The 17,817-nt window shown below is 40.3% G+C and overlaps 1 protein-coding gene across 3 annotated transcripts in view; it reads left to right on the top strand.

The window, feature by feature from the left end:
* The window catches only part of SLC12A8 (solute carrier family 12 member 8), a 169,987-nt gene that overhangs the window by 142,924 nt on the left and 9,246 nt on the right, over positions 1–17,817 (top strand). For all 3 annotated transcript variants that reach the window (XM_027845273.1, XM_027845275.1, XM_027845274.1), the window contains exons 9-11: positions 155–301; positions 4,728–5,385; positions 13,971–14,068. In XM_027845273.1, coding sequence (XP_027701074.1) covers positions 155–301; positions 4,728–5,385; positions 13,971–14,068 — 903 coding nt within the window. The remainder of the gene's footprint in view (positions 1–154; positions 302–4,727; positions 5,386–13,970; positions 14,069–17,817) is intronic.

Genomic DNA, 17,817 nt, shown 5'->3' with positions numbered 1-17,817 from the left:
GTGAGGTTAAGGAACCAGGGTGGCCATTACGGGATGGTGATTGGGGTGGAACATGAGCTCCTTCATATGATTCTGGAGTTGGCGGGTGAACTTGTTCTCAAATGTAGCTTATTCTCTCCCTCTCTGGTCTTCTCTCGACTCCCTTCTCTTCCAGGTGTCTTTAGTGGGCTTCCTATTCCTCTTGGGGCTGTACATCTCATCGCTGGCATCCTGTATGGGGGGTCTGTACGGAGCCCCCCGTATATTGCAGTGCATTGCTCAAGAGAAAGTGGTTCCAGCATTGGCATTTCTGGGGCATGGGGTGAGTCATGTGCTGGGGCAAAGATGTGACAGAGGTGATATTTGCATTGATCTCTCCAGAGAGGCAACATCTTTGAAAGTGTCTTCAATATTGGCCATAGGCCCACAGACTGGGAGTTGGAAAGGGTCTTGGAAATCAGCTAATTCATTCGCATTTTAAAGAAGAGGAAATGAACCCAGAGAAGTTACATAAGTTACCTAAGGTCACATAGGCTGTATAAGCAGAGCTGAGATTCAAACCCATGTTCTTCCAAATTCAAGGCTCTTTTCACTATACCACACTGCCTTGTGAATAAATAGATCCCCTCAACCCCAACATGCACACCTTTTGGGAATAGTTTCCCAGTTATATGGATCAATGATATTTTATACTAGAATGCAGTGGTGGTCATTTCACTCAGTTCAATTCGCTGGCTGATTTATGCAGAGTTGACAGAAAACCACATAGGAAATCCTTCCAAGGGTTTATATGGGAGTCAGAGAATTTAACTCCTACCCTCCAGCCCACTTATCATTGTAGCAAATAAAAGGATTTTTCTTTTCTTTTCTAACTACTGGATTGGTCCTGATATAGTCAGCACATTTCTTCATAGCTCTGGCCAGTTCTGTCCCTTGGACAGACAATGAATTAACAGCGCAAAGGGCATCAAACCTGGAGACAGAAGGCCTGGTTTTGAGTCTTAATCCTGCTATTTCTTAGCTGTATGACTTTGAGCAAATCACTTGACCTCTCTGGTTCTCAGTTTCTTCATCTGTAAAATGGGGAGAACAACATTTGCACTCAATTCATGGGATTCTTTGGGTAATCAAGTGCCCCTGTGTAAAACACTTCCCCACTGACATGCCCATGGTCACCAAGGAGATTGGTAAAGGAGATAGTCAATCAATTGACAAGCATCTATTAAATGCTTATAGACACTGTGCTAGGGATACAAAGAAAAGGTGGAAAGAGTCCCTTCCCTCAAAGAACTTACTTTCTTTTTTTTAACATTTAAAAAAATTTTGAGTTCCAAATTTTCTCCTTCCCTCCTCTCCCCTTTCCTAAAAAGGTAAGAATTTTAAATAGGTTATGTATGTGCAATGATATAAAACATATTTCCATATTCGTCATGTTGTGAAAAAGAAACAGACCAAAAGGAAAAAACCATGAAAAAGATAAAGAAAGTGAAAATAGTATACTTCAATCTGCATTTAGACTCCATCAGAAGAACTTACATTCTAATGGCATAAACAACATGTGGGGCAGCTAGGTGGCATGGTGGATAGAGCACTGGGCTCGGAGTCAAGAAGACTCATCTTCCTGAGTTCAAATGTGGCCTCAGATACTTAACTAGCTGTGTGACCCTGGGCAAGTCACTTAACCCTGTTTGCCTCAGTTTCCTCATCTCTAAAATGAGCTGGAGAAGGAAATGGCAAACCGTTCCAGTATCATTGCCAAGAAAACCCCAAATGGGGTCATGAAGAACTCAACAACAACAAACAGTAAATACACATGTAAGTATATACAGATACCTACAAAAGTCGATACAAGATAACCTTAGAAGAAAAGGCAGTAGTGGCTTTGGGGACCAGGAAAGGCTTCTTGCAAAAGGTGGCCTTGAGCTGAGTCTTAAAGAAAGCCAGGGATTCTAAGAGGGGAAAGTGAGTGGAGAGTGCATTCCAGGCTTTGGGAACAGCCAGTACAAGGGCAGAGATGGGAAATGGAGTGTCATGAGTGAGAAAGAACAAGAGGCTGGGATTGGGGCAGGATTGCAGAGTGGGTGGAGGGGAGTAATATGACAGAAGACTGGAAAGATAGGATGGATCCAAGTTGTGAAAAGCTTTAAATGCCAAGTACAGGAGCTTATTGTGTATCCTCGAAACAGTAAACAGGAGTTTACTGAGGAGGAGATGATGTGGTCGGACCTTCATTTTAGGAGAATCACTTTGGTGGCTGAATGGAGGATGGATCGGAGAGGGGAGGAACTTACGGGGAAGAGGAGACAATTAGGAAGCTCTTTCAGTAGTCAATTTAAGAGGTGTTGGGGACCTAAACTAGGGGAGTGGTTGTGTACTCAAGTAGGGAGATAATATGTATGTGATAGATGTCACAGAGATTGGAGTGACAAAGTTTGACACCTGACTGACTATTTGGGGTGAGAGGCGAGGAGTAGAGGATGATGATAAAGTTGTGACCCTAAGTCTAATGACTAAGGATGCTGCTTCTGTCATCATAGTAACAGGGAAGTTCAGAAGAAAGTGGGGGAAAAGGAAGGAGAGAGAATGAATTCTGCTATGGGCGTGTTGATGCTGAGATGTCTGTGGGAAGTCCAGTTTGAAACGTCCAAAAGGCAGTTGGTGATGCAGGACGGGTGAAAGACTGGGACTGAATTAATCAATCAGCAAGTGTTTATCAAGTGCTTGCAGTGTGCCAGGCACTCTGATAGGCACTAGGGATACAAAGTGCAAAGAATGAAATAATCTCTCCTGGACATATGTAGATCTGGGAATCATCTGCAAAGAGATGATAATTGAACCCATGGGAGTTGATGAGCTCACCAAGTGAGGGAGCGTAGAGTGCAGATGTGTGGCCCACATTAATGAGATCATAGATCCATGGGCGTCTTGCAATATTTTAAAATTTATTTTCTGGATTAAGTAGATGTTTGTCTAACTTTCCAAGCAGTTTGTAGCTATTGGATTCTTTGTGTTAGAACTGGTTGCTAATGGTAACCATTCAACATCATTTTCTACCCATAACTCAGTATACGTCTTGATGGGGAGTCGAGGGGAGAAGTTTTGAGCAAATTAATAAAGCAATTGAAACAAAAAAATCTTCTGATTGATGGAAAGGCAGTATTAAGATTTTGCTCATGTCAGCAGCATTGCACTGCTTTATAACAGATCGCTTTCTTTTGGTATTATGTGGATGGAGAGTCAGGAAGAAATAGGAGCAGAAGAATCAATGAGATGCTGTTTTTATTTCTTCCTAGGCATTTACTTCCCATCATGTGTAGGGAGAGAGGTTTTAGAAAAAGACAAACTGACACTTGTCCATGGATTAGCTGTAGGTAGAGAAAGGCTGGGCTCTATTACTAAAGAGAACAAAGACATGAGCAAATGAAGAAGAAATGATGCGCTGCATCCTTGAAGCATCAAAGTCAAAGACATGCTCTGAAGAGGGGCTTCTTTGATGTGAAACTTCACAATTCAGTTGAGTTTAAAGAAATTTCTACTAAAGCTTGGGAATGAGACCCGAATTATTTTAAATAGAGGTAAATAATAAAAATCAATGGGAATAGGACCAAACAAGAGATAGAGAGCATTATGAAATGTAAAATGGATAATTTTGATTGTACTAAATTAAAAAAGTTTTGCACAAACAAAACCAATGTAACCAAAATTAGAAGGAAAGCAGAAGTATTTCTAATAAAAGCCTCATTTCTCAAATATATAGAGAACTGAGCCATTTTATAAGAATACAAGTCATTCCCCAATTAATAGATGGTCAAAGGAGATGAACAGGCAGTTTTCAGACAAAGAACTCAAAACTATCTATAGTCATATGAAAAAATGCTCTAAATCTATTGATTAGAGAAATGCAAATTAAAACAACTCTCGAGGTACCATCTCATTCCTACCTGATTGGCTAATAGGACCAAAAATGAAAATGATAAATGTTGGAGGTGATGTGGGAAAACTGGGACACTAAAGCACTGTTAGTAGAGTTGTAAACTGTTCCAATCATTTTGAAGAACAATTTGGAACTGTGCCCAAAGAGCTCTAAAACTGTGCATATTCTTTGATCAAGCAATATCATTACCAGATCTGTATCCCAAAGAGATTTTTTTTTTTTAAAAAGGAAAAGGACCTATTTGTACAAGAGTATTTATAGCAGCTCTTTTTGTAATGGCTAAGAACTGGAAGTTGAGGAAATGCCCATCAGTTGGGGAATGGCTGAACAAGTTGCAGTATATGATTGTGATTGAATACTATTATGGTATAAGAAATGACAAGCAGGATGGTTTCATGCAGGACTACATGATCTCTGAGTTCCTTCCCAACTCTAGATCTATAATCTCATAAGAGCAACAGGAACTGGACCTGTGATTTCATTGGCATAGGAAATTCCTGGGTGAGTAAATTCCCTCTATTAATGCAGGTCAGCATTATCTCCACAAGTTATAGTCCAAGAGAGTTCTGAGAAGTTAAGTGACTTACCCAGAGTCACACTGTCAGTATGCATCAGAGGCAGGACTTGAATCCAGGTCTTATTGGCTCCTAGGGTAGTTCTCTATCTACTACACCACACAGCCTCTATGATCCTGTAATACAAAGTAATTTCAAGAGGGAGAGAACATTAATGACTAGGAGAATCAAGATAGGGGCCCCCCATAGGAGGAGGCACCTGAACTGGGCTTAGGTTATTATTGTTGTTGCTGTTGCAGAGAGGACGCAATAGAACACCTGTGGCTGCCATTTGCTTAACCAGCCTGGTGACCATGGCATTCATCTTCGTGGGTCAGGTGAATGTCCTGGCTCCGATCGTCACCATCAACTTCATGCTAACTTATATTGCCATAGACTACTCTTACTTCTCCTTGTCTATGAGTCCCTGCAACCTCAACCAGAAGCTTGAGCCAGGAAGGAGGAAAAGCTCCAGGGATCCCTACTGCTCGGAGCGCCTGACGCTGAACAAAGGGCCCGGCTACGGCTCTGAAGGTCCCTTCCAAGCCGGCCCTGAGGGCACCCTGTTGGAGTTCACCAAAGACCTGGATCAGATTTTCCACCTCTCCAGGTTCAGCCAGAATGGTCCTGGGAAAGGAGAGAGAGAGGGGATCAAAGAGAAGAAGAAGGTGAAACACCCAAAAGCAACGAAGCAAACTCTACAGGAGAGCTTCCTCTTGGACCTCAACTCCCCTGCTTCTCCATCCTTCCCCATGTATTCCAGAATGGTGATTGCCTCTTCCGCCGAGGCACAGGAGCATCCCTTCACCCAGCGGAGTTTCTTGAGAGAAGGGAGCATGTCTTCGTCCCAGCCTAAGGGAGACCATGAAGACCAGCTGCTGGGTGGAAGTCAACAGCTTCTTGGACCTGACAGACAAGGTAAAATTTTTAGAAAGGGATTTAGGCCTCCCCTTCTGGAGCGGTTATGCTGTTTCTGCTCAGCTGTTTTGCTTTCTTTGGGTGCACCCGAGGCCAGGTTTCATGATGCTCTTATGTCATGGTATGTGGCACTAATGTCTTCCTTTTGATGAGAAAGTATTCTTAAGGACCTTCTCATAGGTTCATTGCTCTAAAGCTAAAAGAATCCCCAAAACTCACAGAAGGCATTTAATCCAGCCCACTCATTTTTGAGGTGGGGAACGGCTCAGGGAGAAGTGTTTTACCCAAGGTTACACTGGTACAAGAGTAAATATCAGGGACAGGATTTGAACTCTGGTCATCTGATTTCACAGCTAGTGATCTTTCCACCATACCATGGTATCAAGTGCTTTTGGAAGATGATGAGGTTGAGGAGAAAAGGGGTTAATGGCAGAGATGGTTCCTTACCACAAATAACTTTTTGAGAGAGAGAGAGACAGAGACACAGAGAGATAGACAGATGTTCTGTTGTTTTTCAGTTGTGTCCCACTCTTCATGACCCCATTTGAGGTTTTCTTGGCAAAGATATTGGAGTGGTTTGCCATTTCTTTCTCCAGCTCATTTTACATGTGAGGAGCTGAGGCAAACAGGATTAAATGACTTGCCCAAGGTCACACATCTACGTCTGAGGCTGAATTTGAACGCAGGTCTTCTTGACTCCAAGCTTGGCACTCTATCCGCTACAACGGATAGACAGACAGACAAAAAGACAGAGAAACAGAGAAAGACAAAGATAGAGATAGGCATATCAGTACACGCAGGGAAAACTAAAAAAGACCTCAAAGACAGTCATGCAGAGACTGGGTCACATGAGGTAGTAAAAAGAATATGAAGATCTGGGTTCAAATCTTGACTCCATAACCCACTTGAAAAAGACTTTGAGCAATTTCTCTAAGATCTCATTCAGCTCTAAATCCTGAAATTCCATGAAGTTTGAATTCATTGGAATAGAGAGAGACAGACACATTTTACTTTTTCAAAATTGCAAATGCCTACTTGTCCAATTCACTCTCAGGATATCTGATAGTTCTCTTTGATGCCATTCCCCAGCATTTCTGATTCTATTACATGGCTTCTCCAGATTGGTAGCCTTTGTACTGAAGGCTCATGTCTTTGTAGAACCTCAGACAAAAGAAAAAGGTTCCAATAATGAAGTTGGAAGGTTTTGGAAATGCTAATAACAGGTATCCACAGTATGAATAGCTGTCATCCTGCAATATCACACCTATTCAAAGTAGTCAAGCATTTCCGAACACAATCTCCCTGGGAATATAGCACATTCATACATTGCTTTACAATCTAACAAAAAGTGTTTTTTTTTTCTTTTTCAAGACTCTTACTAAGAAGAAAATAGGGAAAGTATTAATATCTCCATTTTACGGACTGATAAACTAAGTCTCATGGAGGTAAAGTGACTCATCCATGGGCAGACAGCTAGTGTGGAGCCAAGACTGGAGCCCAGATCTTTTACCTTAGAGCCCAGGGTTGTTTCTTGTATACCATACTTCCTTTGAGGTTTGCTACATATAGTAAATTAAGAGAAAGCATCTCATGAAGTTTCCTCTTAAGACACCCAGAGGAACAGAGAGCAGACCATGTCTACTAATTAACTTTATGCAAAGCTATCTCTTAAGAAAACACAAAATTCAATGCACCTATAGCTATGAAAAGAGTACTTCAACTTGTGCCACTACCTGGAAAGACAAAAATCTAACCTATTTACTAATAATGCTCTTTTTTAAAAAAAATAAAAATAAAATTTTATGTATTAAAATAGTGTTGATATTACAAGAGTTTGCCATATTCTATAATCAGTCGATAAAACTTCATGGACTACATAATGTGTTCAAGGCTTTGTAACAGACACTAGGGATCTAAGAGGGATAAGACGAAGTCCCTGGCCTCAGAGATCTTATAATCCACTGGGGGAGGGGGACTGAGGTTGAGAGAAATTAATTGACTTGCTCAGGATCAGTTAGTAAATGTGTGAATCTAGAAGACTCAGGTCCTGTAGAATCCTAGAGCAGCTAGGTGGCTCAGTGGATGACGTGCCAGGTCTAGAGTCAGGAAGATCCTGAGTTCAAATATGGCCTCAGACACTTCCTAGCTGTGTGACCCTGGGCAAGTCACTTCCCCCTGTTTGCCTCAATTTCCTGATCTGTCAAATGGGCTGGAGAAGGAAATGGCAAACCACTCCAGTATCTTTGCCAAGAAAACCCCAAATGGGATCATGAAAGAGTCAAACAGGGCTTAAAAATGACTGAACAACTTCTAGACTCCAAGCTCAGTGCTCTAGTCACTTTAGTGGCTCTTATTAATTCTACAATCAAATACAAACTCCTCTGTTTGGCATTTCAAACCTGTAACAACTTAGTTCCACTCCCGTTTTGGGGCCTTATTATACATAGTTCTTTTTCACACAATTCTCTTAGAATCCTTATTGTTGTTTTAGTCATTTCAGTTGTGTCTGACTCTCCATGACCCCATTTGGGATTTTCTTGACCAAGATACTGGAATGGTCTGTCGTTTCCTTCCCCAGCTTGTTTTACAGGTGAGGAAACTGAGGCAAACAGGGTTACATGACTTACCTAGAGTCATACAACTAGTTAAGTGTCTGAGGCCAGGTGAGTCTTCCTCTATCCACAGGGTCACTGTAGCTTAGAATCCCTACTTTCTTTCAGCAGTCAGCTCAATGAAACCATGAAGATGGTGGGCAGAGTACTGGACATGGAAGTCAGGAAGACCTGAGTTCAACTCCTGCTCCAGACTTTTACCATCTGTAGGACCCTGGGCAAATTACTTAACTTCTCTGTCCCTTATCTGTAAAATGAGAGAGCTAGACTCAATAGCCTGAAAGGTCTGTTCCTGATCTAAATCCATAATCCTGTGAATCTGGTTACCTTCCACATGAAACTTTCCAGATTCCCCCAACTGTTGCTGCCTGATCTCACTGCAAAATTGGTTTGTATGTATTTCATATATATGTACATGAGTGTAAGCTCCTTGAGGGCAGAGACTGTTTCATTTTTGTTCCAGTGGCTAACACAGTGCCTGGAACATAGTAGTTGCTTAAGAAATACTTGTTGATTGATTGATGGATCAGTACTAATAGAGCAATCAGATAATTGTCACCAAGGCAGTGCTAGGTTGGTGTATCTCCTCATGGTCTAAATAGCGTTATTTCCCCCAAGGATGATTAACTACCTTTGATATGTAATAGCTATATGATCCTAGATGTTTAATTTCATTCCTCTATATTTTGGGCCATCTTGAGGACTTATTTAAATCCTAGGGTTTAGGACCACCAAGTTTGATGAGCTGGTATGATCACAAATGTTTTGTGTATTCAATACAATTACCTGATTAGCAAAGAATTTATTAAATATATATACACATATGTATATATGTGTATATATGTGTATATGTATATGAAAACTTTTCTACTGAATTATTCTTTTTTCCATCAAAAACAGAATTTTTCATGAAAAGTTAGATATCAACTAGCCACTAATTATGGTATTTTAAAAATTGATACAGAGTTTAGAGCAAGACTTAAAGAAATAAAAATATCTCCAGTATAATTCAGTACCTTTAGTATTTAGCAGTCACTTCCTTATCTAATCTTTGTCTTCCTTCAGACCTGAACAGAGAATGAATTCTTAGTTCATCTTGAGCCTTTTCTTAAGCATCATAAACCCACCTGGGGTTATAGATACAGCTCTAGGCTTGATACTTTAGGGACCAAAGCCTTCAAGGCTGCTTGACTCCACCTTCTCCTATGGGTACCTTTTCTCCAGCTTTTGTGTTTTTTTAACTCTAGCAGGAAAAATCTTAATCTGACAACCTAAAATTTCTCATGGAAATGTCACATGCCTTTCCAAGTTGCTAATGTTTTCCCCTGCTACTTCAGGTTCTCATGACAAAGCACAAAATTAAAAAAAAATACACATATATATGTACATACACACAGATACATATATATATAAATGCATATAAATATGTACATATACATATATAAATGCACACATATTTGTGTGTGTTATATATTACATATATTATTTTGTATAATACATGTATTATATGCATGTATATATATTGCCAGCAGACTTGTAAAAACAACACTATAACCTTTTCCTTAATAGCAATTTCCCCAGCAGTTGGGCAGGTAGTGTTGCTAACCAAACCTAATCTTTCCCTTCCATCAGGTAACTTTAAAAGAACAGGCAGTTAGCATACATTTGTTTTTTTGGTTTTTTTGGTTTTTTTTATCAACCACTGCCAGTCTCCTATGTGTTTATAGCATACTGCTTCTGATCCAGACTGCTCGCTATGAAAGACATCAAAACCAAAACACATATTTTAAAAGACATTTCAATGTAACATAACAAAGTTTTAAAATAGACATAAAAGTGGTTTCTTTGTGACAATTAACAAGCTTAGAGAAAAAAAAAACCCAGTTCCCTAGGCTTTCCACATTCCTGAGCAAGTTAATTTGATCAGACTTATCCCAGGAGCCGAGGGCCTCACCTGGATACCCACTGAGGAATCAGAGAGCAGGGGGAGGAAACTGCTATAGTGAGAACATATACCCTTTGACCTCTGTCATGGTTAGTTAGTAAGTGAAATAAATCCTTAGAAACTTTCGTTTGAACAAGCCCATAATTAAGAAGGTGCCTCTTCTATCACGTTCAGTTTCTGGAATCATCCCTCCCTGCCAACGTAGGTATTAGATTTTATATATAGTTTACTCTCCATTATTCAGGAGTCAATTGTCTGTTTTTATGAATTAATTAAGCCTCTTTTTCTTTTCACCATTCTTCTTTCCTTCCTTCCTTCTTTCTTATTACTTATCAGCCTCCTTTCCAGGGGAAGATATGGGGTAGGAAAAGTAAGGGGAACTCTAAGCTGGTTGACAGAGATACCATGTCTTTTTTTAATATCTTCATTTACTATCTCAATACACTGTGCATAGAAGGTAGTTAATAAATATTTACTAATAGAAGGCAAGTTTTGATAAATGCAAGATCACAAATTACTGAGGATATCACTTTTGGATAAGAGTTTCTGGGGAAAATGGAAAGCAGCTTGGCAGAAATTAACTTTACGACTTTGTACATGTAAATGGCTGGCGGACAATATACTAGCTAAACAAGGGATAAAAGATAGCATAAAAGATAAAATTTGCAGTTTTGATAACATAAAATAAGTTTTTGCATGAATGAAATCAGTGAAAATTAAAAATATAAATGATAGAGTTGGAAAATATTTGCACCAAATAACATTGATAAAAGTTTGCTACCCAAATATATACATGGATTTGGCACAAATAATATCAAGAGCTATTCTGTAATAGCTAAACAACCAAAGGATACGTATAAGGTTTTCAAAAGAAGGTTGATAAACTCTAAATGGCCACATGAAAACATGCTCCAAATCACTGCAACTAAGAGAAATGAAAATTATGCTGAGGTTTTACATCATTCCTTGCATATTGGCCAACATAAAAAAAAAAACAAAAACTTGGGAATAATAAGTAATGGTATGTCTATGAAAGCACAGATACTCTGATACATTGTTGGTGAAGCTGTGAAATAAGTGGCCCAACCATTCTAGATTTCAATTTGAAGTATATAAGTGCCAAAAAGTCTATATCCAGTGACCTGGCAATCCCACTATTGATCATATACCCAAAGAAAGTCAAAGAGAGAAAGAAAGAACAAATGTATACTAAAATGTTGAAAGCAGCATTCTTTGTGCTAGCAAAGAACTATTAAAAAGTGAATATCTATTGATTGGGGAATAGCAAACGAAATTATGGCATGTGAATGTAACTAAATATTGTACCATGAGAAATTATGAATATGAGGGATTCAGAGAAACATGGGAAGAGTTGAATGAACTGATGTAAAACTAAATAAACAGAACCAACAGATCAATAAATATAGTAATGAGGACAATGAAAATGAAGATGGCTTAAAGGAAGTTGAACTGAGTGATGGAGAAAACCAGTGAAGGTTCCAGAGAAGAGGTAATGAGCCATACCTCCTTCTTTCCCTCAGAGAAGCCGAGAACTAGATAGAAACATTGTCAGGTAATGTTGGTGTATCAGATGTTCTTGCTGAATTGTTTTTCTTTGTTACAAGGGATGATTCAATCTGGAAGGAAAGGATGGGAAATGACTGCAATGTAAATATAAAAGACATTAACAAAATACAATTTAAATTAAAAAATATTTTGGAAATCAAACTCATACCAGACCATGAAAGTCCTGTTCAAAAACTTCTGCTGTATACTCAGTAGACAAGATCATAAGGTCATAGGTTTGGAGATGGACATCAGAAGACAGCTAGTCTAATCCCCTCATTTTTACAAACAAGGCAACTGAGGACCAGAGAGATCAAGTGACTTTCTCAGGGTTACATAGGCAGGAAGCACCAGCAGCAATTTGAACTCAGGTACTCTGACTGGAATCAGAATTCTTTCATGTAGACCGTATGGGGACCCAGAGGGTCTTCCCCTGCCAGATTGATTTTTTTAAGTAAGTAAAAGAGGCCATTTTTTGCCTCATCTCTTACCTAGCCTTAATCACTGAATGAGTGTAGCCTCAGACAAACTGAGACCTGGGAAAGACATTAGCTTAAAAAGGCCAAGGTCTCCCACTGCATCTGGGGCCATCTCTACCGTCCTGATCTATATCCAGCCACTGGACCCAGTGGCTCTGGAGGAGAGAGTGAGGCTGGTGACTTTGCACAGTCCTGCCTCACTTAAATCCAATTCACTTGCAAGTCAAGACATCACCTTCCTGATGTCACTGGTCCTCTTCGAGAACAAAAGACAAACAAGATGGGGATCAGGTACTTAGGCAGAGCCACTTAGTTTAGTGGGAAAAACCAAACAAACAAAACACTAGGGCTTTAAGGCAAGAAACTTGGTTTCTAGTCCTAGCTCTGCCATTAACTAAAAGACTTTGGACAAGGTTAAGACCTCTCTGTGTCACATGTCTTTGTTGTGTGTGTGTGTGTGTGTGTGTGTGTGTGTGAGAGAGAGAGAGAGAGACAGAGAGACAGAGAGAGAGAGAGACAGAGAGACAGAGAGAGAAACAGAGAGAGAGAGAAGGAGAAGAAGAAGAAGAAGAGAATGAGAGAAAGGAGAGAGACAGAGGAGAGATAGATTGGGGGGAGAAAGTGTTGGGAAGAGGGAGGAAAGGAGAAAGGGAAAGGAAAAGGAAGTGGAGAGGGAAAGAGGAGAGAGAGAGAGACAGAGAGAGAGAGTGAGAGACAGAGAGAGAGACAGAGAGAGAGAATGAGAGAGAGAGAGAGAGTGAGAGAGAATTTCTTAATTTGTTACATCAGAATTAGAGTGCCTGGCAAGACTAAAATGAGAACAAATACCAGTATACTTTAAAAAGCATTGGAGCTACATGATATATGTCATTTGTTGACTGACTCATTGAGGATGAGGGCTAAGGAATGAAACAGATCGCTTAAATAAGGTTTGTGGCTTTCCATTAACCAGGCTCCCCCAGCCTTAAAGACCACAGGTTGTTAAGAGTAGAACATTCTAGAATAAGAAATGGGAGAAATGGAGAGCATCTGGGAAGCAGTCACAGGGGCTGCTGTGAGTTTTCCACTGGCTTTAAACATCTCCAAATGGTTGTAATGATTTTGACATTTATAGGATCATAGTATTGTGATCCAAGAGGGACTTCAGAGACAATGTAGATCTGCCCCCTTCACCTAACAGAGGAGAAAACTTAGGCCCAGATAAATCAATAATTGAATGAATGCATGGATGAACAAGAACTGGTCTACGCTTTCCTCATTGTTTTCCCATAACAAGGTCATGACAGGCAGTATGCCCAGTGGATAGAGTCCTGACCTTGAGGTTCTGACTCTGACACACAACCTGGGTAAGGCTCTAAGATGATCAATTATAGAAGAGCTGTTGATCTGTATTGGAGGAGGGAATTTCTGCACTGGAGCTCCCTATATAGATGAACTCACAGATCTCTCCACCAAAAAAGTCACATAGCTAATAAGTGGGACCTGTAGAACTTAGACCTGTCATTCCAGGTATTTTCCCACTATATCGTACTATTCTTATGTATTTGTCAGTGGCAAGAACATAATTTTCATGGCCCCATTCATGTGAATGGCCTTTTTTTTTGCTCAATGAGAAAAGGGGACTTCTACCTCAGCACTCTTCCCCTAAGCACCGTAAATCAGAATGGTGTGGCTTTTGGAAAGAAGTGTTGCACAGCTTTTAGCACCAAGAAGTAGCTACCATGGGATTATTGAGTGATTTTTGATTGAAGGTTCTAAAGTAGCCTTATGTAACTCCTATCCTAAGTCTTCAAAGAGATCTAATAAAGGCTGGAAAAGGGAGAGAAACTTACCAATGTAATATTGTCTGGTGAGAAGAAGAGGTGGGGTTTTGCAGCTTATACTGAACCTGGGAGAAGGGTGGAGGAGCTTGCTTGTAAAAATAGAAAAGGGCTTGGTAACATAACACAATTGAACTCAGGGTTGGGTTTGTCCTCTCTGCAGATTCTTTCCCAAAGCTCAATTCCCAGGAACAGGATGTCGAGAGGACACCGATTTCCTTCTACACTCAATTGTGCAATCCGTGGGTCTCCCTGTTTGGGGTGAGTAACCGTACCTTGACCTTGGTTGGCTCTGGGGTCCAGATCAGGATGTAAGGGAGGGTGGAGTTCCATGGGATGCAGGCCTGGATGAAAGGCAGGAGAGTCTTCCCCCACCTCCATCATCCTTGTTATTATTAGATCCCAGGAATACAATTTGTCAGATTGTCATATTATAATTTAGATGAGCCTCAGCAGGGCCATATTGCAATTTTAATGATATGTCATTTTAATTGAGATTTTACTTTCTAAATGAGTATTTGTTCCCAGAAGCATGCAGAATTCTCCTAAATGCGTAAGTTCTCCGGATTTAATTTGTGTGGGTGGATGTGCAGTAAGTTATGAAACCAACTTAGTCAACATTTCTTGGGGGGGGGAGTAATTAGTTAAAAAAAAAAACCACAGTATTATGTAGTGTTTAGAGAGCCTACCTTAGAGTCAGAGATCTGGGTTCAAGTACTGTCTCTGATACATAAGTCATAGTTGTGAGCAAGTAAGTCATTTAAGCAATCAGTCCCAGGGAACTCCTTAAGACTCTAAATTCCTGCTAATCTGTTACTTGAGGGAATTTCCATACCAAGAGTTCCTTTCATTGGTAAAATCATAAGCCAAAACCAAATCTCCAAAAAAATCTATATTCAAGGCCCTATTAGGCATCTTGTATTGGGTTAGGCCTGACTTAGTGCAATATGGAGAATTCAGGGTCGGAATTGGAATAAGACAATTATAGACTATAGAAGGTTTAATAAAAGGGAGTTTGCTCAACAGTAGATGGAAGCAAATCCAGCTTTGATTTAGCTAAATGTATCTCCCCTCTCCGCCATGTTTGTCATGATGGCCCATGGGTAGAAGGATGGCTTGACTTCCATGGCAGTGGTGGCAATCCATCAAAGCTAGAGAGCTCTGACTACTTGTGCATTGGACTTTTATGCTTTGGGAACCAAGAAGCAACGTGAATGATTCAAGCCTACGTCCTCTCTATTGGGCATCCGAAGCCTTTTATAACCTGCTTCCTTCCTACCTTTCCAGTCTTCTTACATCTTACTCACTTCCACTCTGTGACATGGTCTACTTGCTGTTCCTCAAACAAGGCACTCCATCTCCAGACTCCAGGCATGTTCTCTGGCTGTGCCTCATCCCTGGAATTCTCTCCTTCCTCATCTCCATCTTGTGGCTTCAAGTCTTAGCTAAAATCTCACCTTCTATAAGAAACCTTTCTCCATCTCCCATGATTCTATGGCCTTTCCTTTGTTGATTATCTCCAATTTATACTGTACACAGCTTTTTTTGTGCATGGTTATTTGTATGTTGTCTCTTCCATTAGACTGTGAGCTCCTTGAGGGTAGGGGTTCTCTTTTATCTTTCACTGTATTCTGAGCACTTGGCACAATGCCTGCCACATGGTAGACACTTAATAAATGTTTATTGACAGACCGAGGAAAGTTTCATTAGGGAAAAACTAATCTATGTGATGGTGACCTTCCAGTTTTCTTGTGTCATGCATAATGATTTCTCAGCTACACAACATTGCCTGCCTGCCATAGTTTTCAAGCAGATTATCATTATTATTATTATTATTAGGAGGAAGAGGAGTATACACACAGTGGATAGAGGCACTGGGCTTAGAATCAGGAAGACTCATCTTATGAGTTCAAATTCATCCTCAGATACTAGCTGTGTGACCCTGGGCAAGGTACTTAACCCTGTGTGCCTCAGTTTCCTGATCTGTAAAATGAGCTGGAGAAGGAAATGGCAAACCTCTCCAATATCTTTGCCAAGAAAACCCTAAGTGGGGTCACAAAGGGTTAGATATAACTGAAACAACTAACAACAAGTAGTAGTAGTAGTAGTAGTAGTAGTAACAATACCTAACATTTATATAATGCTTTAAAATAGTCTATATGTTTTATATATGTTTATATATGTTCACTCATTCGATGCTCACAACAACCCTTTGAGATAGGTGGGATTATTATCCCATCTTTTTTTTACGAATTCCCCATTTTTTTAACAAATGAGGAAACTGAGGCCCAGTGAAGTTAAGTCACTTGCCCTAGGTCACATAAGTAGCAAAGATCAGAGATGGAATTTGAATCTAAGTTGTCTGACTCCACATCCCTCTCTCATTCCTCTCTTCTATGCCTTATCAGACCCCTCTTAGCCAGAAGTGATACCTTCCTTATTTTAGTGTTCCTAAGGGCTGTATGTAGGAATGCTGTCCTGATGAGGTGCCAGAAATAATAATAGTGATGTAAAGTTTACTAAGTGCTTTACATGTGCTATCTCACTTGAGCTTCACAACAAGCCTGGAAAGTAGGCGCTATTATTACCATCTTCATTTTATAGATGAGGAAACTGAGGCAAACAGAGATTAAATGACTTGTCCAGGAGTCACACAGCTAGTTTTATATATGTTCACTCATTCGATGCTCACAACAACCCTTTGAGATAGGTGGGATTATTATCCCACTTTTTCTGATGAGGAAACTGAGGCTGAGAGAAGATAAGCAACTTTGCATAGGGTCACTGAGTCTGAGTGTCTGAGGCAGGATTCAAACTCAGATCTTCCCTATTCCAAGTTGTGTGCTCTATCCATTGCGCTGCTTGGCTACCTCAGTAATAGTTGTTACTCCTCCCACAACATCGATAGTTCATACAAAAATGAATAAGGCCTGGATTTTGTCCACAAAGACCTAACTGCCGATTAGTGAGATTATGAAGTACGCAAATCAATTTAATACACAATTGAATGTACTGTGGGAGTAGGGAAGTGACCTCACTGCAGCATTTGGCGACACCTGATATAAGTGTCCACTCTCAGGCTTCCCGAGGGAGATGCTGAGCAGCAGCGTGGCTTCCATAGCATCCACTGGGACAACAGCATCCTCAGGCTGCCGCTGCCGCTGCCGCTGCCTGTGAAGGGAGATGGTGGAGGAAAATGTTACCAATATTGCCTGTCATCAGCTGCCTGTGCTTTCAGCATCAGGTTAGCCATTGACAAAACAACGACTTTGAGTTTCAGTCCTCCCTCTGACACATCATGGTTATATGACCCTGGGCACTGGCATTAAACTTTCTCAGAGCCCCAGGGCAGTCTCAAAGACTTTACTGCATTGGAAAAGGGTTTTTATTCACTGGGAACTTCCCATACTAATTGAAATAATAGGGTCAGACAAAAAAACAATCTTGTTGGTTATTAGACACTTGAAGTCAGCAGATGTGCTTTGGTGCTATGCATTTTTGTGTCCCATAATTAGGCAGCTAGGTGGTATAGTGAATTGAACACTGAGGCCTGGATTCAGGAAGACCTGAATTCAAATTAGACCTCAGATACTAGCTGTGTGACTCTTGGACAAGTCATTTAATCTCTGTTTGCCTCAGTTTCCTCATCCATAAAATGAAGATGGTAATAATAGCGCCTACTTTCCAGGCTTGTTGTGAAGCTCAAGTGAGATAGCACATGTAAAGCACTTAGTAAACTTTACATCACTATTATTATTTCTGGCACCTCATCAGGACAGCATTCCTACATACAGCCCTTAGGAACACTAAAATAAGGAAGGTATCACTTCTGGCTAAGAGGGGTCTGTTAAGGCATAGAAGAGAGGAATGAGGGAGAGATGTGGAGTCAGACAACTTAGATTCAAATTCCATCTCTGATCTTTGCTACTTATGTGACCTAGGGCAAGTGACTTAACTTCACTGGGCCTCAGTTTCCTCATTTGTTAAAAAAAAGGTGTCTCATGAACTGG

This window comes from Vombatus ursinus, unplaced genomic scaffold (assembly GCF_900497805.2).
Source record: "Vombatus ursinus unplaced genomic scaffold, bare-nosed wombat genome assembly UNPS02014959.1, whole genome shotgun sequence".
NCBI classification, from domain to species: Eukaryota; Metazoa; Chordata; class Mammalia; order Diprotodontia; family Vombatidae; genus Vombatus; species Vombatus ursinus.
The sequence above is the reverse complement of the archived record's forward strand: the minus strand, read 5'-3'. Positions and strand labels throughout refer to the sequence as shown.